We start from the raw sequence: 22,927 nt of genomic DNA on the forward strand, positions 1-22,927 counted from the left end.
AAGTCTCAAATTCTTGTAGTCTTAAACTCTTTAACTTCAGGGCACTCTGAGTCATTCTCCTAACGAATCACTCCATGTTTTAGGTGTTTTCCAAACTGTTTGAAGTTACTAGACGTCGAATGGTTCATCGTGCTCTTTCATCAGCACAGCGACAGAGACTGTCATCCAACAATAACAAGAAGAAAAATTAGACAGTATTTTTAACTTTTTTCTCTATCTGAAGTGTTCACACTTATACATGTAGGACAATAAGCAGGACCGTCTGGGCCGGTCTGCATAAATGCTGTATACATACCAGATTTGATGCTGCATATAGGGTATGGAATTGCACATCCATCTCATAGGAATTGTAAATGGTTTGAATAGGAGGAAAGTAATTTTTGTTGCATTATAAAATGTCTAACTGCATTATTTGTATGTCATAACTTTTTTGGGAGAAGCATCTTTTTATTTCCCACATTCCTGGTTATTTTCTTCATTGCTTTGAATTGAATTTTTATATCTATTTTTATATGTAACTCTTTTTTTACCTCATGTTTTTATTTGTTTTGCACATTTCTCATACCACAGGTATTGAAGCCCCTGGGTGATAATTTGATGGAGGAAAACATAAGGCAGTCTGTAACAAACTCTATCAAAGCAGGCCTGACTGACCAGGTGTCTCATCATGCCAGATTAAAGACAGACTGACAGTTCATCTCCTCATGGACTCCACTCTCCCTTTTTTTCATGCTTGCTGTACAATGAGAACTCAATAAAAATAAACCAAAGTTTACAATCAACTGTAGAAGTAGTTTAGTATAACTGGCTTCACAGATGGCTGCCACAGAGTGTGAAATTGTTTGTTGGTTTTAAGCATTCTGTTCATGGCTCCTAAGACATGATGATTGCCTGAGGAGCATTAGTTTATCATGCACACTAGTGCCATGTTTAATTCTTTTTTTTTTTTTTTTTCTTTTTACTTAATCTGATGTTAGTGAAATTTGTCTTACGTGAAAGGATGTTTCAGGGAAATATTTTAAGAAATCTATTTAGAGTCTCTTTAACACAGTGTCCCATTGAAATTTTAATTTTTAGAGAAGTTATGAATCACTGTATCAAGAATCAGATTGGAATGACAATGAAGCCTTTATTGAGCCACGACTTTAAAAGTATATATTGCTTTACTGCCTTCAATACCAGTATTACATAAATGCATGTATCAGAAGCTTCACAGAAATTACATGACTCTTATAGCTAAGAAAGTGATTCTGAGGTGTACATTTGTCTTGCCTTTTTAAATTTATAAACCTGCCCTAAAAGGAGATGCATATCTGGGAAACTGAACTGTCTTTATGCAGTTTAGCCTTCATGTACATAAAATAATGCCATTAATTTTATTGGGGGAGAAATTCCATCCAAAAATGTTGCCTACAGCTATGAGTTAAGAGTGTCTGTACAGTGTGTAGCTTTTATTTTCTAAAATCACAGATAGGGCATGTATATGAATTATAAATATATAAATACGATTTTGTATTAAAAGTTTTGTAGTTTATGGCAAAATCTGGTTCTGTGGTAGGCTAATTGAGTACAGTCCCTGTGAAGGAATGTTTGTGGCTCATGTCAGTGTGTGAATGCATAGACAATTTGAAGTTTTTGATATATTTGTGATATTTATCTTCCCTGAGCACTGCAATCTCACTACCGCCCCTCCCCACCCATCCACCCAAGGGAGTTCAATGGGAATGTTTATTGTGACTTTGTCCTCTGTTGCATTTTAAAGTTATTTCCTGTAATTTATTTTCAGTACATAATTAAAAATTTGTTGTATATATAAAATGGAACTTGTGATTCTTTTTTAAGGAATTCGTTAACATGTATTCCGTTACATAAATCATATTTGTTGATACTGAAAAGAGCATGAGTGGGAAATGCCCAAGTGAGAGCTCTAAGGTATTGTACCTCAAAGCTGAGCTTCTAAAGTTATTTTTCTGTGTCTGTCTCTGCTGTGATTAGCCTAGGGGATGTGTGTATTTGTGTGTGTGTGTGTGTGTGTGTGTGTGTGTGTGTGTGTGTGTGTGTGTGTGTGTGGTATATAAGGCTAACATTTTGCAATACTTTCGTAGCCTTCTTTGTGAACACCTATTAAAGCTCCTAGTTTGGTTTTTAAGTGAAGAGAATTCAGATGTTGAGTTGCATGCCCAAAAGCTCTAAATTTACTTTAGTAAATATAACCCCCCTTCAAATCCTGTTTTTACATGGATTGTATTTGTTTCCATCTGTATTAAACTGTTGCCAACACATCTGTTCTTAAACAGAATCCACCTGAAAAATGTCTCTTTCTTTCACCTCCTAGTTTTATGAATGCTGTGGACTGTTTTTATGAATGGAAAAAAATAAAGTTTGTTGTGTAATTGCAGTTCTTCTGAAATTAAAGACCCATAGCTTACTTAAAACAAAACAAAAGAGTTGTGAAATCTAGACCATTGGATTTCTTGGTATTTCTTGTTGGAAAGAGTATGTTTTCCCCAAAGAAGATATAATTCTGTAAAGGATTCCAAGAACGTACTTTAGTTTCAGCTGGAAGACTCTGAATATTGTTAAGCAAGAAGCAATACAAGGGATTAAAGACAAACTCAAAACTGTTGACTGAAATAACTTCGGTGTTAGTATATTTCATGTGCTACAACGTTTTAGTAATATGTATTAACTATAAGGTAGGTTTTTTAAAGAGAAACGATAAACATTGTCTCTAATTAAGACATAAATAATTTACTTTTGTGGAAAGAGCTATCAATCGTGACCCTACTACTGAGTATGCCATATATATTTCTCAAGCTAGTTGTCCTTGTTTCGCTGGGCACATTCTACTTGGAAAAAAAATGAGTGGCAGTGTTTAAGTTTTGTTTTGTTTTTCTTTGGGCTGCACCCATGTTACATGGAAGTTCCTGGGCCAGGGATTGAACCCGAGGTGCTGCTGTTACCTCTGCCACAGCAGTGGCAACACTGGATCCTTAACCCCCTGTGCCAGGCCAGGGATCAAACCTGTGCCACTGCAGAGACAACATGAATCCTTAACCTGCTGTACCACAGCAGGAACGCTTAAGTTTGGAGGGTTTATATTTTTGTTGAAATTTGGGGCTTTCTTTTGTCATTTTACTTCCAGAATTGGGCAGGCTAGGGTCTTTACCCTTGCTGTAGGTTTGAGTGCTGCTGGTGTTAGCTACATTATTTCATTATTGTGGGCTTAAAAAAAATAGGCCTCAGGGAGTTGCCTTGGGATTCAGCAGTAACGAACCCAACTAGTATCCATGAGGACAAGGGTTCGATTCCCTGGCCTCGCTTGGTTGGTTAAGGATCTGGCGTTGCCTTGAGCTGCGGTGTAGGTCACAGACTCAGCTCGAATCTGGCATTGCTGTGGTGTAAACCGGCAGCTGCAGCTCCAGTTCGACCCCTAGCCTGGGGGACCTCCATATGCCATGGGTGCAGCCCTAGAAAGACCAAAAAAAGAAGAAGAAAAAAGGCTTTAACTTTGTTACAAGAAATTTCAGAAAACACTGATTTTGCTCTTAGCAGTCCACTGTGTATAAAGTCTTTTTAAGCAGTTGCTTATTAGCTCTTGAGCTTTCTGGTTAGCTGCTTCTCTGTTCCTGTGGGTTGTTTGGGTCTGTTGCACACTTAGATTTCAGCATTTTATTTCTGGCTTGAATTTTCTCTTACATTGACCAGCACCTGAATATTTTTCCATTTGTGTCTTAGATGTGGGGTGATGGTGAAAATCAACTTGGAGAGCTGGCAGCTGTTTTTGGCAGCCATCTTCCTCCTTGGCTGGGGTTTACTAGTCAAATGACTGCCTTACTTGGATTCAGTCTGGAGCCTCTGTCAGAGAGGGAACTTTTTGGAATCGTCCACTTGGCTTTTGGACAAAGGTATATTGGGTCGTTGCCAAGCAGGACAGAGAAATGCCACCTTCTCTACCTGTCAGATGTTAGGAATTTCTCCTCTGCAGACTTGCAACTTGCTGGAATTTAGGCTGATGCGTTGATCTACCATTGACATACTTCAGTGTGACACAGCCTCTATTATGTTCTTTTAAATTTGTGACGTTTTCGGTTCTTTGGTGTCAAAACCAGCAGCGGATCAGGTCAAAAGCGCCGAACGATGAGTTAAAAAGGCTTAGAAGAGGGGGCCACAGCTTTTACGTAGCTCACTTGCACATACATTAGCACTTTTTGTACAACGGTGTTGTGGTAGGAAATCACCTCATCACAAGGGGAGTCTTAGGCTTGCAAACCAGGATTCTCTGCTTCCACACCTCCAGGGGTTTGAGTCAGTGGAAAGTTTCAGACAAAGACGAATAACATCCCTAAGTCAAGGCTCCATGTGGCTGCGTTCTGAGTACTGAAAGGTAGAGAAAAGATTTTGTTAATAATGAAACAAGATGAAAATTACCCTTAATATACATTTAAAAAACCAAGTCCTATGAGGCAAGAAGTGAAAATCTTCCTGTCCTTTGGATTGTACACCTCAGAGGTAACCATGTATTTGGTGTGTATGCTATCAGAATCTTTCTCTGTGCTCACTGACACATCTATATATATGCATAAAATATACTCGATGTTTATTTTACATAAAAATAGAACTATGGAGTTCCCATCATGGCTCAGTGGTTACAAACCTGACTAGTCTCCATGAGGACATGGGTTCAATCCCTGGCCTCACTCAGCAGGTTAAGGATTCCACATTGCCTTGAGATGTGTAGGTTGCACACATGGCTCGGATCTGGCATTGCTGTGACTGTGGCATAGGCCGGTGGCTATAGCTCCAATTCGACCCCTAGGCTGAGAACCTCCATTTGCTGCAGGTTTGGCCCTAAAAAGAAAAAAAAACAAAAACTGCCTTGTACGTAGTATTTTTTCATATACCAATGGCATTTTCATAGGCCATTAAGTAATTCTTTAATGCTCCGTGATTGCTTTGATCCTGAGGGTGGATGGGGTTTTGAGCAGAGGGCACTGGACCTTCGATCTCTGCTAACAGTTATGACAATTCCCAAGGATTGGTGGGGAGAGTCAAATATGTGGAGGGAACTTGGGTACCATAGAAAATTTGTACAGAAGTTCCCGTTGTGGCTCAGTGGTTAACGAATCTGACTAGGAACCGTGAGGTTGTGGGTTCGATCCCTGACCTTGTTCAGTGGGTTAAGGATCTGGCATTGCCGTGAGCTGTGGTGTATGTAGGTTGCAGACATGGCTTGGATCCCTCATTGATGTGGCTCTGGCGTAGGCTGGCAGCAACAGCTCTGATTAGACCCCTAGCTTGGGAACCTCCATATGCCGAGGGATCAGCCCTAGAAAAGGCAAAACAAACAAACAAACAACAAAAAAAAAGGTGTATGATTTTGCTTGTCCTAAAGCTCCATCTACTGGCTCTATTTGGCCCAGAGTCTCTGATAACTACTTCCTAAAGCTTGTCCATAACTTTTTGTTTGTTTGTTTTGGTGGGGGTAGGGTGGGAGTAACTTGGACTGTTATTTAAATAACAGTTTTTAAACTTTCTGACAAGTTTATAAGACAAACAACTTGGTCGTTACAGTAGAAAATGGGTCTAAGCAAGAAAGGTCATCTAAAATGGCATAGTTTAGACTTCCCAGTCACAAGGTGTGAAGACTACCTGAACACTTGGTGTAAACTAGAACTGGAAGAACACTTAAACTTCAACTCCAGGAAACAGACTGACTTTCAGTAAGTTCCTTAGCTGGGGAGTTCCCGTCATGGCTCAGTGGTTAACGAATCCAACTAGGAACCATGAGGTTGCGGGTTCGATCTCTGGCCTTACTCAGTGGGTTAAGGATCTGGCATTGCCGTGAGCTGTGAGGTAGGTTGCAGATGCAGCTTGGATCTGGCATGGCTGTGGCTGTGGCATAGGCCGGCGACTACAGCTCCAACTGAACCCCTAGCCTGGGAACCTGCATATGCCACCAGTGCGGCCCTAGAAAAGACAAAAAAGACAAAAAAAAAAAAAAAAATTCTCAGCTGGGTTAAACTCTCTGGAAGGAAGAAACCATCCTTCCTGTATCTTTTAATCTTTCATATTATCTAGTGGTTTTGTACATGGTAAATGCTCCGAGTATTTTAACGCGGGCCAATCAACTTCATTCCATTCACCCACCTTCATACTTAATCATATACCATCCACTATAGATGAGTGAGGTGATGATGTGGCACCTAGGGGCCCCCAAGTACCTTGGCCTCAGAATACTAAAGAACATGATCACTAACTAAAAAATACCTAGTAAAATAACTTTGGGGTAGGGTGAGGGTAGGTTAGCCTTAAGGATTTGGATTGTCTTTAGAACTTTATTATACTGACTTGATCTAATGCCGCTTCTTAAATATCTGCTCTTAAGCTCTTAGAGAATTGGATTTACAGACCTGCCTAATAAGGAGATACAAGTTGGCATATTCATTGCGTATCTCTAGGAATGTTAACATTGCTTAGAACAGAGGAGAGAACAGTTAGTTCTTCCAAGGAGGACCGAAGGTTTTACAGGAGGCAAAAGCCCCAAACCAAAGCATTTAGCATTTAAACAAAACACCAGCAGTGCTGGTGTAACAAAAACCTCGGAGTGGGGATTTTAACCCCTGTTTTGAGTCATTTGAGGCTCATAGAGGTTGCCCACTTTTAAGAAAGGGTTCTGGGGTTGGAAACCAGATCTACTGGCTTTGGAGTCCAGATAGCCAGGAACCGCCTACACTATTGCACCGCTGAGAAAAATAAGCATACCAGCACAGGAGAGGGCAGGAGGGCAACAGTGAGGAGGAAGGCAGCAGTGGTCTAGGTGGGCTCCAGTGTAGGAGGTGGTGTCCCAGGGCAGAGATGGACGAAGCTGTAAAAATACAGATCAGATCGTGAAGTGCCTTACAGACCAGGTGGAGGGATTTGGCATTTAGATGTTAAGGACATAGGTGTGATTCTTAGAAAAATGGATCAGTTAAGCAGCAGTTTTACTTGTCTAGATAGTTTCTCAAAATATGGTTTTATTTATTTATTTTAATCAGAATCACCTGGAGTGCTTGTTGAAATGCACGTTGTTGCTCTGCTCCACACTAAAATGAAGTCAAGTTTGTATTTTTAATAGGCCCTTAGATCATTCTGATGCATACTGGACTTTTTAAGATCCAGTATTTGAGAAGTGTTTCCTGATGGGTAGTAGGGTTATTGATTTCTGCTGTTTTTATACTTATCAGGAAAGCTTTCTATAGGGCTGAAATTATGTTCTTATATGTTTACCTGAGATGGAGGTAGAGCCTGTGTCAGAAAGGACAGTTATTGACCTTAGATTAAAACTATATTCTTCCATATTAAAGTGAATATTGGGAGTTCCCGTTGTGGCTCAGTGGTAACAAACCTGACTAGTATTCATGAGGACACAGGTTTGATCCCTGGCCCCGCTCAGTGGGTTAAGGATCTGGTGTTGCTATGAGCTGTGGCATAGGTTTCAGATGTGGCTGCATTCTGGCATTGCTGTGGTATAGGCCAGCAACTGCAGCTCTGATTCAACCCCTAGCCTGGGAACTTCCATATGCCATGGGTGCGAACCTAAAAAGCACAAAAACAAAACAACAAAAACTTCCATTCTGCTTCACAAGCCTTGAACTTGTTCTGTCTCTTAAAATACTTTACCTGAAGAACAAACTGGTTTTAGGCACAGCTGATCATTGCAATCTTTTAATTTTATTTCATTAGGGAAATGATAGAAGACTCGACAGTGTTCCTTGCATCATTCACCTTTGAATGCAAAGAAAAGAACCCCAGGGCTAAATCCTAAATTCTCTATAAATCAGCAGAGATTACACTTTCTATCAAAGAATAATATTCAAAAAAAAAAGTTCAAACTTGACTGTCATACATCTATAATGAGTATTTGTCAACTTTATTCACCTCTTGAATGAGAAAACTGATGAGACAAAGCTGGCTCAAAGCAGAATTGGAGGAACAGGAGTTATGGAGTCCACTGGGAAGGGCAGTTTGAAATGAGTGTGCTGAATGATCTGAGCCCTCCAAAGTGTAGCAAAGGAAAACATCTAATTTAGCAAGGCTCAGAATTTTGTTCTCAGAATAGCATTACACTCTGAAAAAGCGAAGACCCCAAATGGTTATCAATATTAACCTTATCAGAAACTAAAACAAAAACTGTTGAATTATTACAGTTGACCCTTGAACAAGGCAAGCGTTAGGGTCACCCACCCTCCCCACAGTCAGAAACCCAGGGATAACTTTACCCTACATCCTGGGTTCTGCATTTGGGGATTCAACCTAACTATGGATCTCATAGACAGCAATTGGTATCTACTGAAAAAAAATCCATGTGTAAGTGGACCTATACAGTTCAAACCTGTGTTATTCAAAGGTCAACTGTATTTAAGAAATTGTTTTTTATCCAGACAAAACTCTACTTAAAAAAGACACATGCACCCGCATGTTCATTGCAGCACTATTCACAATAGCCAGGACATGGAAACAACCCAAATGTCCATCAACAGATGATTGGATTCGGAAGATGTGGTATATATACACAATGGAATACTACTCAGCTATAAAAAGGAACAAAATAATGCCATTTGCAGCAACATGGATGGAACTAGAGATTCTCATACTGAGTGAAATGTCAGAAAAAGACAAATACCATATGATATCACTTATAACTGGAATCTAATATCCAGCACAAATGAACATCTCCACAGAAAAGAAAATCATGGACTTAGAGAATAGACTTGTGGCTGCCCGACAGGAGAGGGAGGGAGTAGGAGGGATTGGGAGCTTGGGGTTATCAGGTACAACTTAGAATAGATGTACAAGGAGATCCTGCTGAGTAGCATTGAGAACTATGTCTAGGTACTCATATTGCAGCAGAACAAAGGGTGGGGCAAAAAATGTATACATGTAAGAGTAACTTGATCTCCATGCTGTACAGCGGGAAAAAAATATTAAAGAAAAAAAATTTTTAAAGCCCATTATATGTTAACATTTTTTAAATGAAAAATAACTTCAGATATATTTTGAGAAAAAAGACATTGTTTTACACTTTTGCAAATAGAACACTTATTGGCTTATCAGAAGACAGCTGAGTTCTCATATCAGTTTTTGCATTCATATGTTGCAATATGGTGTTTTGGATGAAATATATGAAGAAAAATCTGGCCTCACATAGTTATGCTATTTGAAAGAGAGGGCCTGACAGAATCCCAAAAGTGTCTTGGAAACCCTCGGGGGTCCTTAGATTATGCTTTGAGAACCACTGCCCTAGATTAAGAAATACCCTTGGCAGGCAAGTTAAACAATGCCTCTGTATGACTTTGAAAGGACATGCTGTAGTGTGTTTTCTTTTTTTAAATTAATTTATTTATGTTTATTACTCAAATGAATTGATCACATCTGTAATTTGTACTGTGTTTTCTTATTTCCAAGTTTTGGATAATTTTTCTTAATACTTCAGAGCCCAGGTCAAGCTCCTGTCACCAGAAATAGACTGGGCCAGACAGACCAAATTCCACCTATAAACAGTGGGAACTGAGACTGTGTTGTAAACTATTTCTTTAAACAACCCCCCCTCCCCAAAATATCCTTTTCCTCTCAATAGAATATGCATGCATTTAAGAAACTTAAAAAAAAATCATCTTTAATACTTTGAACTTGTCAGAGATAAACAGATAACCTTCCTTTTTATTTTATTTTCTGTTTTTAGTTTTATTTATTTATTTTTTTCTTTTTATGGTTGCACCTATGGCATATGGAAGTTCCTGGGCTAGGGGTCAAACTGGAGCTGCAGCTGCTGGCCTACATGACAGCCACAAGTCATGCCAGATCCGAGCTGCATCTTCAACCTATGCTGCAGCTTGTGACAATGCCAGATCCTTAACCCACTGATCAAGGCCAGGGATTGAACCCACATCCTCACAGACGCTATTTCAGGTTCTTAACTCACTGAGCTTCAATGAGAACTTCAATTTCTTCCTTTAAAAAAATTTTTCCATTGAGTTCCCCTCGTGGCTTAGCGGAAATGAATCTGACCAGAATCCATGAGGATGCAGCTTCTATCTGCGGCCTTGCTCAGTGGATTAAGGATCTGACATTGTCATGAGCTGGGAACTGGCATTTGCTGTGGTGTTGGCCGGCAGTCACAGCTCTTGATTTGAGCCTGGGAACCTCCATATGCCATGAGTGCGGCCCTAAAAAGACCAAAAAAAATTTTTTTCCTTCCAGGCTGTTATTTGTGTTCGTGTATAAAAGTAAGCATGTGTTTGAACTTGAGACCATGATTTTAAAAAATGTAATGTATTTTAAAATATATCATAAGCCTGTTTAAAATTGAAGTTTAGTTGATTTAGAATGTGTTAATGTCTGCTGTACAGTAAAATGATTCAGTTATATACATATTCTTTTTCATTATGATTTATCTCAGGATATGGAATATATAGTTCCCTGTGCTATACAGTAGGACCTTGTTTATCCTGAGCCTTTTTTTTTTTTATGACAGTAAATCATGTTCTAAGTTTTTTTAACAGCCTTTTATTTTGCTAAAATTTATCTAGTTTCATGATGTTGCATATTTGATGTTTTCATGTTTGGTGTGTTAACAACACAGCAGTGGATAACCTCGTACCTACGTCTTTGTGCATTTTTCTGCTAATAACCAGGAGACTGGGACCAATTCTAGAAACAGAATTACTGACCCGTGGAAGCTCTGTTCCAGCATACACCTTCTCTAGCAGTGCGTGAGAATACCAGCCCGCCACCAGTGCTTTTAGGACCAACACCCTCATGCCCCTTCCACTCATTTGCCATCAGAAAGCGAAGCCATTTATCTTCATCCAGCTTCATATGTCATGAATCCAGTGGTTCTCAATTCTGTCTCCATATTAGGACAGAACGTGGACCAACCCTGGAGGTTGTGTTTCAGATGGTCTGGGGTCCAGGCCTCTGTTTTCTAAAGTTCCCCAGATAATTCTATTGTCCACTTAGGGCTGAGAAATGCTACCCACTCTAACCCCATTTTCAGCCTCCCCTCTCCCCACCCCTCTATTCCGTGTAATCCACTCCCTCTGTGTTCTCTCTCACTCCTTGCTTTGCCTGAAACCCAGTTTCGCCCACTCCCCTGAATGTCTCCTCTGCAGCCCTTTCAAGGCTGGTTTTCTCCCACACCCCATGCTCTTCAGGTTCTGAAGGAGAGTTGGGTTAATTGTGCTCTGTTGCTGATTCCAATTTTTTTCTATTAAAGAACTGTTAACAAGACAGTTGCTTTAGAGTTTAGAGGACTTTTGTAGTCCTCGCCCCAACTTACAGCAGATTGGCATCTGCTGGTCTCCCGCCACTCCCCCTCCGTCACTGATAACTACAGCGCTTGCCTTGCAGTCTTTTTCTCTTGGCTCCTCCTGTGGTCATTCTTGGTAACCTTAACTCTATGTAAATGACCCATCCCCTATCTCGATTTGTTTTCAGCTCCCACCATATCTTTTTCTACAGCATCTCCACCTACTCATAAGTCATACTCGCTTGCTGTATCTATACTGCCTCCCAAATCTGCTTACCACTCCTTCCTTTCAACTTATTCACTCCAGTATTCTCTTTCAAGCAATTCTCTCTCTCTCTCTTTTTTTCCTTTGGTCTTTCTAGGGCTGCACCTGCAGTGTATAGAAGTTCCCAGGCTAGGGACTGAATCAGAGCTGCAGCTGCCAGCCTCAAGCAATTCTTTGGTCTCATCCACACTTTATTACTTGGCTCTATTACTTTTTCATACACGTCACCCTCATCTTGCTTCCTTTCTTGCTCAGCTTAGTGGTCCAGCACGACAACCATTCCTTTAGACATATCCTTGGCCCTTTTGTGGCACCTGCCTGGCAAGGCTTTAACAGTTAATCAACTTGATTCTCTGATTTCCTGCACCCCTCTTTGTAGGTAAGTCATACAACAATAAACGTAATAAAGTAAATTGGATGGTTTTTTAAGAATGTGATAAGTGCTGTTAAAAAAATCAGGATAAGGGGCGCTAGGGTGGGGAGGTTACTATTTTGAGTTGGATGGGGGGGTGGGCTTCCTCGAGAAGAAGACATTTAAGCAAAGACTTACTTGGAGGAGGTGAGGGGAGGAGAAAAGGAAGTGTGAGACCTGAGGGATGAGTGTGAGTATCATATGAAAGGGATGGGAAGGAGGCAAGAATGCCTGAGGTCAGGGAAGTTGTTAGGGGTCAGAGGTCAGGGAAGTTGTTAGGGGTCAAGCAGTTCTCGCAGGTCTTGTAGTTCTTGTAGGCTGTTAAATGTTTAGTCAGGAAAACTGTGGACTATTATGGCATTTTGAGCAGAAGAGTGATAAGAGCTAATTACATTTTGACTGGGTAATTTTGGCCGTTGTGATGAAACTAGATTCTAGGAAGGTGGGCAGGGTAGGAAAAAAAAATTTGATCAATTAGGAAGCGATTAAAATAATCCAGGTAAGAGATGATGGTGCCTGTGGATCAGACGGTAAGAAATAGATTTTGGATATACTTTGATGAAATAATGAGCTATAATATGAGTTCTTGTAGATACAAGATATTTTGCATTATTTCTAGTTTTTGCAACAGTGCTTGAAAGTTTTCAAAGATGACAAAACTTTATTCTTTGGCTCTACTACCTTTTCAAACACGTCACCCTCATCTCACTTCCTTTCTTACTCAGTGGTCCAGCATGACAACTATTCCTGTAAGTCTGAGAAAGTCAAGGTAAATTGCCTGTAGGCACAGAGCTACTGACTTTTTCTATACTAACCAGACATCTTAGTTCTCACGGCAGAATCCTCCCTAGCTAGTTTCAGTAGGAAAGGATACACAAAGGCTATTAGAAATTTGCAGAGTTGGAGTTCCCGTCATGGCTCAGCAGAAACGAATCTGACTAGTAACCATGAGGACACAGTTTTGATCCCGGGCCTTGATCAGCGGGTTAAGAATCCGGCGTTGCCATGAAATGTGGTATAGGTCGCAGACACGGTTCAGATCTGGCGTGGCTGTGGCTGTGGCACAGGATGGCAGTTACAGCTCTGATTCGACCCCTAGCCTGGGAACTCCATATAATGTGGGTGCTGCCCTAAAAAAAAAAAAAAAAAAAAGAAAGAATGAAAGGAAGGAAGAAGTGAAAGAAAAGAAAGAAAAAGAAATTTGCAGAGTTTTTGGAGAAGCTAGTCTGACCTAGGAACAACTCCCAGGTCCACACCTCAGATCTGACTGTGTCATAGCACTGTAGCCATAACATATAAACTCGATTTTGGGTGGTGGGAAGAGCCCCCATGCCCACTGACTTCATAAGTGGGCTGCCTTTGCTGGCCTGGACCTTCTCTGTTTTCTCTGCAAATTCACTTTCGAAAAAAATCTTGCACAGGTATATCCGATTTACCAATCAGACCCTAATATACCTGTTGTATTAATTTTAAAACTTCAATGTACTTAAAGAAAGTTACTCTTCATGAGGTGGGTAGGCTTTACTCTTGGGCAATTATCCAAGTGAGAAGAAGCAGTTTGAAAGACTTGGGGTAGGGACAAATGTTCACCACATCACCTCTGGATGCTCAACATCAACGTATCCCTTCCTCCATCCTCAGATCTCCAGCCCGCAAAACACAGTGCAACGTCCCTTGTACAAAATACACGCTCTCCTCTGAAGGGGAAGCCCCAAATTTCAGTTTGTTGCATTCAGCTCTATCTTCAGGATTTTGGTTTAATGTTCATTCTTCTAATTTAAACACATTCCCTTCTTCATGCTCTGAAACCATGGATAAATTGTAATCAACAGAGGCTGTATACAATAGTAGGGGAAAGAAGAGGGGAAGTTAGCATATACACTTTTTTTTTTTTTCCTGCTTCTTAGGGCCGGACCCAAGGTATGTGGAGGTTCCAGGCTAGGGGTCTAACCAGAGCTGCAGCTGCCGGTTTACACCACAGTCCCAGCAACACCAGATCTGAGCCGCGTCTGCGACCTACACCACAGCTCACGGCAACGCCAGATCCTTAACCCAGTGAGTGAGGCCAGGGATTGAACACAAAACCTCATGGTTACTGGTCAAATTCGTTTCTGCTGCACCACAATAGGAACTCCTAGCATATAAATAACTTAACATAACTCACCAGCAAGGAGAAATATAGGGTTATAGCTGATATTTACCCAACATGAGTTGCCTTTGCCCTCAGCCACAACTTGGTCTGACTTTACCTGGTGGAGTGCCCTTGACCTTTATTCTCGAGGGATCTGAGTCCTGGATGGCCCTGTACTTCTCCAGAATTGCTAGAGTCCTGTTGCTGCTCACCATTGGCAGGAAGTACAAGAAGATTCCTTACTTTCTGGACATGCCTGCGGTCTGTCTTAGGTAGCACCCAGCTCCTACTTTCCCTAATACCCAGAGTCAAGGACCTCAGCTGAAAGGGTCAACACTCCTTCCTGCACCCCATTCTCTTTGCTTGTTTATGGTATGGTATACAGAGCCTGAAATAGCTAAATGCCAGCCTCAACTGGTAGAAAGCTTCTTCCGGTGGAAACACTTCTCTTGGCCATTTTCGATATCACATCCACTGGCACTTAATTATATTCCTTTTAGAAGTGTTCTGCAAACACTGATGTTTTGACTCCTCAGAGAAACCTAAGCTTCAGGGCAGGTATGCCGGCGGCATATCACATGTCAAAATCTTCGCCCTAATGTGTGTTTTTCATATTCAATAAACCCACCCCCAACAAAAAATGATGCCTATCCTTTTCATCCTTGCCTTCACTGGTGCTTGAGAGACATAAGGAGAATGACTGGATGGCTAGTAGTAGGAGGGGTCTCTGGAGACAAGGATGAAGATAACATGGAGAATTTATGATGTCTCAACCAGTTCTGCCAGCTTGGGAACAAAAATATGTCTTTTTTTAACCTTGTGGCTTAAATGAATGAATGAATGAATGATGTCTTTTTAGGGCCACACCCGCGGCATGTGGAGGTTCCCAGGCTAGGAGTTGAATCAGAGCTTGTAGCTGCCGGCCTACACCGCAGCAACAGCAACGGGGGATCTGAGCTGCGTCTGTGACCTACACCATGGCTTTTAGCAAATCCCCTTGTGGCTTTTAGATCCTAAGCTCTCAAAGATTTATTTCTTGGCAGTAAGCAACATTTGGAAAATCCAGATTTATCGCTAAATCTGAATATTTCAATTTATTATTTTGTTTAGCCCGGTGGAATTGTTGGAGGACATCAGGCATGCTCAATTGCTATTAATTTATTTCAGACACTTGAACGGCAAAACATTTTTTGCCTTGGGCCTATGCTCTTGGTATTATGTCTATGCAAACTGTGGAGGTAAGCACATCTTCCTTCCTGTTAATCACTTGCCACATATTAATGGAGTGCCTGCTATGTTCCAACTATGCTTCTTGCAAGAGACACAGTGATGAACCACAGGCACAGTCTTTTTGCCATAGCCTATCTCTTCTAGCAAGAGATGCTAGTCATGCACCAAATTTGGCTCTATCTCCTGCTGCTAAATGAGGATGTCCTGTCATTTACCTAGAATACAGCAGGGGGCAGATAAAGTCCATCTTTACAAAGCATTCGTGGCAGCCCAGCATTTTGGATTAGAATTGCTGCTTCAGTTTTTGAAAGAAACTAGAATCTGGATTTGCATTTTGCTCATGGCTTATCTGATTTTAGATACCTCTGGTATCAAATCTGAGAAAAATCCACATGGCAGGTACATTTTCAGGGTAAATATTTTTAGGGAATCGTTGTGAGGGAAGCTTGCTGAGGAAAGGAATTCAACTTTGAATGCTTTCAAAAATACAGACTATTCAATAGATTTAATATGAATTCAATATTTTCTATAAATCTGAATTCCCATTTAAGTATTTGTTTCAATGGAATTGTAGCTGTGTTTTGACTTTTGCTGAGATGATGGGTAAAGAGACCATCATTCTCATTAGCTAATCTTATTCCTATTTCAAACAGAGTAGCCCCTCCTACATCCCTTCAGAGTGAATAAGAGAAAATTTTAGAAATGTAGAGAAAGCAAATGCACATGTGTGTGTGTGAGAGAGAGAGCGAGCCAGAGACAGAGCCAGAGATATATCATTATGGCCAGAAGAATAGCCTCAGAGAGGCAGGGGAGAGGAAAAGCCAGGGACGTGAGGTGTTGCATTTTGGGCAAAGACCTCAAGAGAATATTTTAATTTTGGACTTTTTAGTGGTCTGTTAGGTTTGCTGGGTACTTTAAAGCAATAAGCATTCATTTGAGATATAAAGCTAGACCTTGAAATTTCCTATGAAAAGGAAAATCTGAACTAGAGAGCGGAGAGTTACCTGAGCAGATACCTTCTATCAATTGCATTAGATTAAAAGAGAAAAAAATCTATTATTATGGCAATAGAAAAGTATAGGCATTTGATAAACTCTAGCAACAATTACTGATAAAAATTCCACATAAAAGAGGGATAGAAGAAACCTTTTTAAACATGACCATGCCTCCATCAGGGAAATAGTGAAGCCATTTTAAAATCAGGAACAGATAGCATTGACTGCTATTACTGTTATTTAGTATTGTTTTGGAAGTTTCAAATCATGCACTAGGACAATAAAATAGGCATAATGTTGGAGAAAAACCAGTCACAGCAGGCAGTAGGTGTCACAGAAAGATTAGGAACTTGAGACAGGCAGACATGAATCAGAATTTCAGTTTGGCTCCCTTTCATCTGTGGAATTTGGGGCAACCTACGAAATTTTTACAATTCAGTTTTCTCTTCAGTAAAATGGGTATAATAATAACTGTTGGAGATCCCGCACAGATTAAATTCCCTGCCGTCTTGTCAAAAGGCCCAGCTCAATGCCTGATACATGCCTGATATTCTACAAATGCTCGTTCCTTCCCACATTTTCAACCTCTGCGAATTTGAAAGAGAATAAGATTTTGAATGTTTGCAAAGCCCGGCACACTTGCATCCTCTGGGATTAAGAACAAAACCAACACAGAGAAGTCGAATTCTTTTCATTCAAGCTTCTTCCAGGAACCGGAGAACTTTCAACACTGGCGACCCACATTGACGATCCTGCCTCTTACAGAAGAACATCAATAAACATGAGCTCCTCGGAGGCAGACACATTACAGGAAGCACAAGTTCCACACTGTTTTATAGTCTTAGGACAAGCACCATCCGAGGTCCCGGATGAGGAATCTCTTCTTGCCAGGATCCCACTGGCCAGGCCCAAGGTTGGTTTTGTCTCCTTCTCTTGGTTTTGTCACTTGGCTCACACATTTTCTTGGCACTTTGGCCTGTTGTGAGCTTGGCCATCTCCTGGTTTGCTAGATTCCCAGCCCTCCAGAGCCTGCCTAGCTCCACAGACTGTCCAGGAGACCTCCCGAGCCAGCTGCTAACTGTTGGGCCTCAGCTCCAGCAATAACACACCAAGTTGAAGGTTTACTTCTTTGGACCATTTTTTAAGCTTATGGCTCAGCCTTCTCTATTCATCTGAGAGAAGCATCTTTGAGTCTCCTTAGGGAGATTCCACTCTGGGATTTAAAGTCTGTCCTGCGTGCCACAGAAGAGCCCTCTGACTCACCCCTGCCTCAGGCACGTGCTCATGTACCATCCAGGCTCCATGTTCCAATCTGAGTATGTTGTCCTCAGGGCAGTTTTATTAGGAGTAGGAGTGTAGGGAGTGTGATGCTGGCACACTGATGACGAAAGCCGGGCTGCTCTGGGCATACGGAGGAGGATGTAACCCAGGCTGGAGAGTGAAGGAAATAAGTCATGAAGTTTTTAATCTTGATAATCTTTTTTTTTTTTTTTTTTTTTTTTTTTTTTTTTTTTTTGGCATGAGGAAGTTCACGGGCCAGAGATCAAACCCAAGCCACAGCCGTGACAATGTGGATCCTTAACCACTAGGCCACCGGGAAACTCCTTGATCATCTTTATACATTACAGAAAGCAGGAGGCTGGCAAGGCAGGTAAAAACGTCACTTGATTTGATAACCGAGATCGCTCAGGCTCAGAGAGGTTAGGTGATTTTTCTGACACTGCATACCACTGGAATCAAGCCTGAGGCCAGACCCTCTGACTCCTGATCCAGTGCTCCTTTCACCCAAGGTCTTGCTCCCCCTGCCAGGCCCCACCCAGGTTTGCTCTGGTGATGCATCGGGTGGGACTCATCACATTAGCAGGGTGCTTGGAGACTCGGATTGGTCCACATCTTCACTGGTCACACTGTGCTGATCCTAAAGCCTTCAAGGCCAGGGTGATGGGATGGGAAAGGGGAAGAGGAGGAGGAGGAGCAGCTGGGGAACCTGTCATCACTTGGCCTGGGATGGGGGAGGTTGGGGCTCAGAACTGTCACTCCTGAGACAGAGGATGTCTGATCACAGACAGCAGGGGTGGGAGGAGCGTGGAGGAGACTCACTGTGGCTCCGGGAGGCGGGTGTGTTAGGGAGGCTGCAAAAGATGTGTGGAAGCGCCCCTCTCCACTCGCAGGCTCTCTTCTCAGGTGGAAATTCCTGCCCAGAGCAGGCCCAGCTGTGCCGACCCCACTGGATGGCCCTGTCCAGCAGGTGACAGGGCCATCCCTGGGCAGTGACGTGAATGTGGCCTGGGGAAGGGAACTCAGGGCAGGTGGAGGTTACGGCATTCTTTCCCTTCACATGCCTACTTCCCTGTTGATCGGCTTCCCTCTTGACCCACGCCCCCTGCTCTGTGCTGCCGAGTGAGGGGTAAGGACCGTGTCATGTGGACATAGTGACAGAGAACCACAGGCAGTTTCCAGAGTGTTCCTTCACGCCTTTTCCTGCTATTAGGAAAAAACACAGTTTCCTTGCGATTCACCTCACCCCATTTCTGGCTCTTGCTTTCTTTTTCTTAAAGCCTGGGGCCACCTGGGTTCATTTCTATTGTAACTGAAACATGCAAGCCACCTCTTTACTGTAGGAAAATCAGCACCGTGGGCATGAAGAGCAATGGCAGCTGATGCTGGGGCTCAGAGCTGGGGGCTGGGACTGGTGTGGCCTGAAGGGGACACATCCCACCGAGGGGCACCGCCCCCGGCACTCAGCTCTGATCACCGTGGAAGCCTGTATCACCAGCTCTTTCCTTCTTTTCCTTTCTTTCTTTCTTTTTTTTTTTTTTTTTTTTTGTCTTTTTAGGGCCGCACCCATGGCCTATGGAGGTTCCCAGGCGAGGTGTCGAATCATAGCTGTCGCTACTGGCCTATACCACAGCAACAACAAATCCAAGCCGCATCTGCGATCTACACCACAGCTCACGGCAACACCAGATCCTTAGCCCACTGAGCAAAGGCCAGGGATCGAACCTGTGTCCCCTTGGATGCTAGTCAGATTTGTTTTCGCTGAGCCACAACGGGAACTCCACCAGCTCTTTCCATTTTTTAGGAGAAGCTGAAGATCTAAATCGAAAAACTTCAACACAAAATTGGCACAAAACCTCTTAAAAATACGCATAGAATGAACAAAATGTGAAGGCAGGCTCGTTCGTCACTTCTGAGCTCCCTGTTCTTTAAGAAAGCCCCTCCCAGGCACTTCACCTGTGGGTCTTCTTCCTCAAAAGCCATCACTTGAGTCTAGTCTGAGACACCGTCGGACAACCCGAATCGAGGGAACTGGTATGACATACCTGACTGGTAGTCTTCACAATGGCCAAGGTCATGATAAACACGGAAAGACAGAAAGTCACAGATTGAGGAGACAAAAGAGACGTGATAAGTAAGCAGAATGTGGGATCCTGGGACGCTAGTGGAGAAAGGGTGAAATCTGAGTAGCATGGAGTGTAGCTGATGGCAAGGTACCAATGTTAATTCCTTAACTTTGACAAATACAGCACAGTCATGAAAGATGTTACCATTAGCGGGAGAGGGGTATATGGGAACTCACTGCACTATATTGGCAACTTTTCTGTAAATCTCGATTTATTCCAAAATCAAAAGTTTATGAAAAAGAAAAAGTCCCTTCCAAGCCTGAGATAACCTCTGGCTGTTATGGTTCAGAAAACGAAGCCAGGTTTCCAAGGTCAAAACAAATGCTGTCCCACTGGTGTTCTCTCTTCCACCCCTTGAAGTGCGCTTAGGACAGTGTCAAGTTCTCCTGTCCTTTTCTTGTAGTCAAATGAGACCAAGGACTCCTACAAATGGGCCTGCAGCTTAGCCCAGAAGCACCCAGGTGGTCAGGTGACTTTACAAGACAGTGTCTCTCCTTCTGCCAGAAAGAGAAGGTCTGTTTGGTGGCCCCAGGCACTGCTGTGCTCCCATTCCGCCCTGCAGGTACTGGAGTTGGAGTCTGAAATTCACAGACAGAGAGAGCTTTAGGTGCTTCCCCAGGACTGGCATTTGCCTAAGGACACAGTGGCAAGATCCGCCAGCCTGGCTGTGCAGCTGGATCATTCTCTTTTTCCCCTTTTTTCTTTTTAGGGCTACACCTGTGGCATATGGAAGTTCCCAGAGTAGAGGTTGAAGCAGAGCAGCAGCTGAGGCCTAAAAGCCACAACGACCCTGGATCCGAGTCACATCTGTGACTTGTCCTGCAGCTTGCAATGCCGGATCCTTAACCCACCGAGCAAGGCCAGGGATCAAACCTGCATCCTCACGGACAGTGTGTCAAGTTCTCAACCCGCTGAGCCACAAGGGGAACTCCTAGATCATTTTCTAAATGGCTTCTGGCTTTGTGTAGTAGGATCCCAGAAGAACTCTCTCCTTTCTAAGAAAATATTCCCAGCATCAGGAACACTGCAGAGGCAGAGAGGGCTGGAGTGAATTTTCCGAGTGAGGAAGGGGCCGGCATGGGAATGAGAAACCTTGACAAATATTTTCATCTCTCCCAAGGAGTCAAGTTTCTCCAAATCTGTGGTTCCTCCAACTCCACAGGAACTGTATCACTCTGCAGTGTTCCCAAGCAATTATTCCTCCTCGAAAAGCTGAGCCTTCCCTTTCAGGACCCAATCAAGCGACCACAAATCAAAGATAGCTTGGACACATTCCACTAAGAGCATGGAAAGCCATTAGCTGAAGTTGTTTGAAAAGGGAAGTGGCTCAGATATCTCTGGTCTCACAAGAAAAGCTTCTGTAATGTCAGGTTATGGTTCCCAAATGGCTCAGGGACTGAGGCATCATGTTTCTCATAACGAGAGGTTATTTATTGCACCACTGAACCAACACACTCTCCCTTGCTCACTTGCACAAGATAAGATGAAGCGTCCTTTCAAGTTGAATTAAATTTAAAAGGAAAAGCAACACACATGGTCCTACCTAGCGCTGGGGCTGAGCTCCGGTTGTGTAGGAGGGGCATACAGGTGGCTCCCTCTGTGGGTGGTCGGGAGGGCTCTGCAAGGTTCTCCTTGCCCTCATCTCTAATGCCTGACGTTGAACCCAGGGATCATTCTTTTTGGTTAAGGCACTGTTTCCAAGAGAGTCTCTGTCAAAATATCAAGCACCTGGGCTGGTCACCATCACTAACCTACTGAGGCCCCTCTTTCTTTGGGGCACCAATTCTCCCCGTCTCTCTTCCTAGCGGCCTTGAGAGCCTGCAAACCCAGAACCCTGAGCTCTGGGCCATGGCTTGGGCACGTAGCCCTCCCTCCGGCTGCAGTGATTGGCTCAGGGTTGGGCACATGACAGAATCGGGGCCAATCAGAGGCCTTTCCTTGGACTTTTCTAAGACGAGCTCAGGGGTGAAGTTATCTTAACTCAGGGAGAGTGGAGGTGTGGAGGGGAATCTAGGTTCCAGATGCTGTGTTATCAGTCGCAGAGAGAAAACCCATCTGCGCTGGAGAGAGTAAAGCCAAGAAGCGGTAAGGAGAGAGGAGAGGCGGGGGGTGGGGAAGGGCCTTCATGGCACGGAGGCCCAATACTAGATATTGAGAGTGCAGACGCGTTTGGATGCTCCAGGATCTTGACAATGAAGCTTTTTTTCTTTTCTTTTCTTTCCTTTTCTGTTTCTTTTTTGGCGGCGCCCCTGGCGTACAGAAATTCCCCCAGGGATTGAACCTGTGCCACAGCGGCCCTAGCCGCTACAGTGACGAAGCTGGGTCCTTAACCCTCTAAGCCACAGGGGAACTCCAAAGCCTAGTCTTAATTAAGCTTTTTTGGTATTGGGCTCTACCGCGCTAAAGAAAGAATATTTTGACTAATGTTCTTATCCATCTGCCCATCTTCTACGGCTTTCCATAAGCACCATTCCTGGAGCGGCAAGAGAGGGCTGCCGGCTGGTCAGGCTTTGCTGGCGTTAGAGTCCCTGAGCGTACACCATAGCTGGGATCCAATGTCAGAAGCCTCTGGAAGGGAGGTAAAATGAAAACATCTTGGCCTAGGTAGATGCAAAAAAGGAGATGGGAAGTATGTGTTGTTCTTCCTGGGGTTCTGTTGGTTTTGCTCATTGAGTTTTCCGGGAAGGTCTTTAAGGAAGGGCTCTGCAGCAAGAACAGTTTGACCTTCACCAGCTTAGAAAATCTTTATCTGCCTCTCCAGGGCTAATTAATATTCTTTATGGTTTCACTTTCTTGGTCACCGGGCCAGGGCGTGATTTGCCTTAGAGGCCTAAGAGCTTGCTGTGCTTTCGGGAGGGGTGAGCTCAGGCCCAGTGTGTGGTGGGGGTGGCGGGTGTCACATGGGTGGAGACGGGACTGAGCCCCCCTGCCCCTACCCCCGCGCAGTGGCCCCCATTCTCTGCCCAAGCTCTGCAGGTCCCCCATTGAGATAAGCCTGGATTTGGTCAGTCTTGTGGTGTGTCTGCCTCAGCTGGCCTTTCTCATCCTTTGATGCTCCCTCCCGGTCAGAGGGGGTGGTGAGGGCGCGCAGGGTGGGCTGCTATTCCTGACTCCCGCCCCGACCTGGCGGGAAGGCGGCTGCTTGCCCGGCACAGGTGCTCCGAGGAACGGGAAAGCTGGAGAGCCTGCTGAGAACG

At 43.3% G+C, this 22,927-nt stretch overlaps 1 protein-coding gene and 2 long non-coding RNA genes across 33 annotated transcripts in view; 2 read left to right on the forward strand and 1 right to left on the reverse strand.

The window, feature by feature from the left end:
- The window catches only part of ATL2 (atlastin GTPase 2), a 71,998-nt gene extending 70,180 nt beyond the window's left edge, over positions 1–1,818 (forward strand). For 13 of the 21 annotated variants that reach the window (XM_085019532.1, XM_085019527.1, XM_085019524.1 and 10 more), the window contains one exon: positions 84–1,818. In XM_085019532.1, the coding sequence (XP_084875658.1) occupies positions 84–103 (20 nt within the window). In that variant the 3' untranslated portion in view covers positions 104–1,818. The remainder of the gene's footprint in view (positions 1–83) is intronic. The other 8 variants (XM_085019529.1, XM_003481236.5, XM_021087617.2 and 5 more) reach the window with 1 other exon arrangement.
- On the reverse strand, positions 1,110–21,567 carry LOC146404872 (uncharacterized). 3 transcript variants are annotated; one of them, XR_014842229.1, is made up of 3 exons: positions 21,274–21,567; positions 6,766–6,868; positions 1,110–4,380 (listed from the first exon to the last, which is right to left on the reverse strand). It is a non-coding gene; the product is annotated as an uncharacterized LOC146404872 (long non-coding RNA). The 3 variants fall into 3 exon arrangements; XR_014842230.1 differs by lacking the exon at positions 21,274–21,567 and adding an exon at positions 16,871–17,757; XR_014842231.1 differs by lacking the exon at positions 6,766–6,868 and having other exon boundaries at positions 21,274–21,565.
- A 136-nt stretch (positions 21,568–21,703) lies between these two features.
- The window catches only part of LOC146404873 (uncharacterized), a 44,327-nt gene continuing 43,103 nt past the window's right edge, over positions 21,704–22,927 (forward strand). For 8 of the 9 annotated variants that reach the window (XR_014842216.1, XR_014842215.1, XR_014842217.1 and 5 more), the window contains exon 1: positions 21,710–21,815. This is a non-coding gene — a long non-coding RNA (uncharacterized LOC146404873). Of the gene's footprint in view, positions 21,816–22,927 lie in introns of all 9 variants that reach the window. The other variant, XR_014842227.1, reaches the window with a different exon arrangement.

This window comes from Sus scrofa, chromosome 3 (genome assembly GCF_054392235.1).
Source record: "Sus scrofa isolate SSC_HxYL_T2T_F1_AM1 chromosome 3, Sscrofa_HxYL_maternal_Yorkshire_Landrace_v2.0, whole genome shotgun sequence".
NCBI classification, from domain to species: domain Eukaryota; kingdom Metazoa; phylum Chordata; class Mammalia; order Artiodactyla; family Suidae; genus Sus; species Sus scrofa.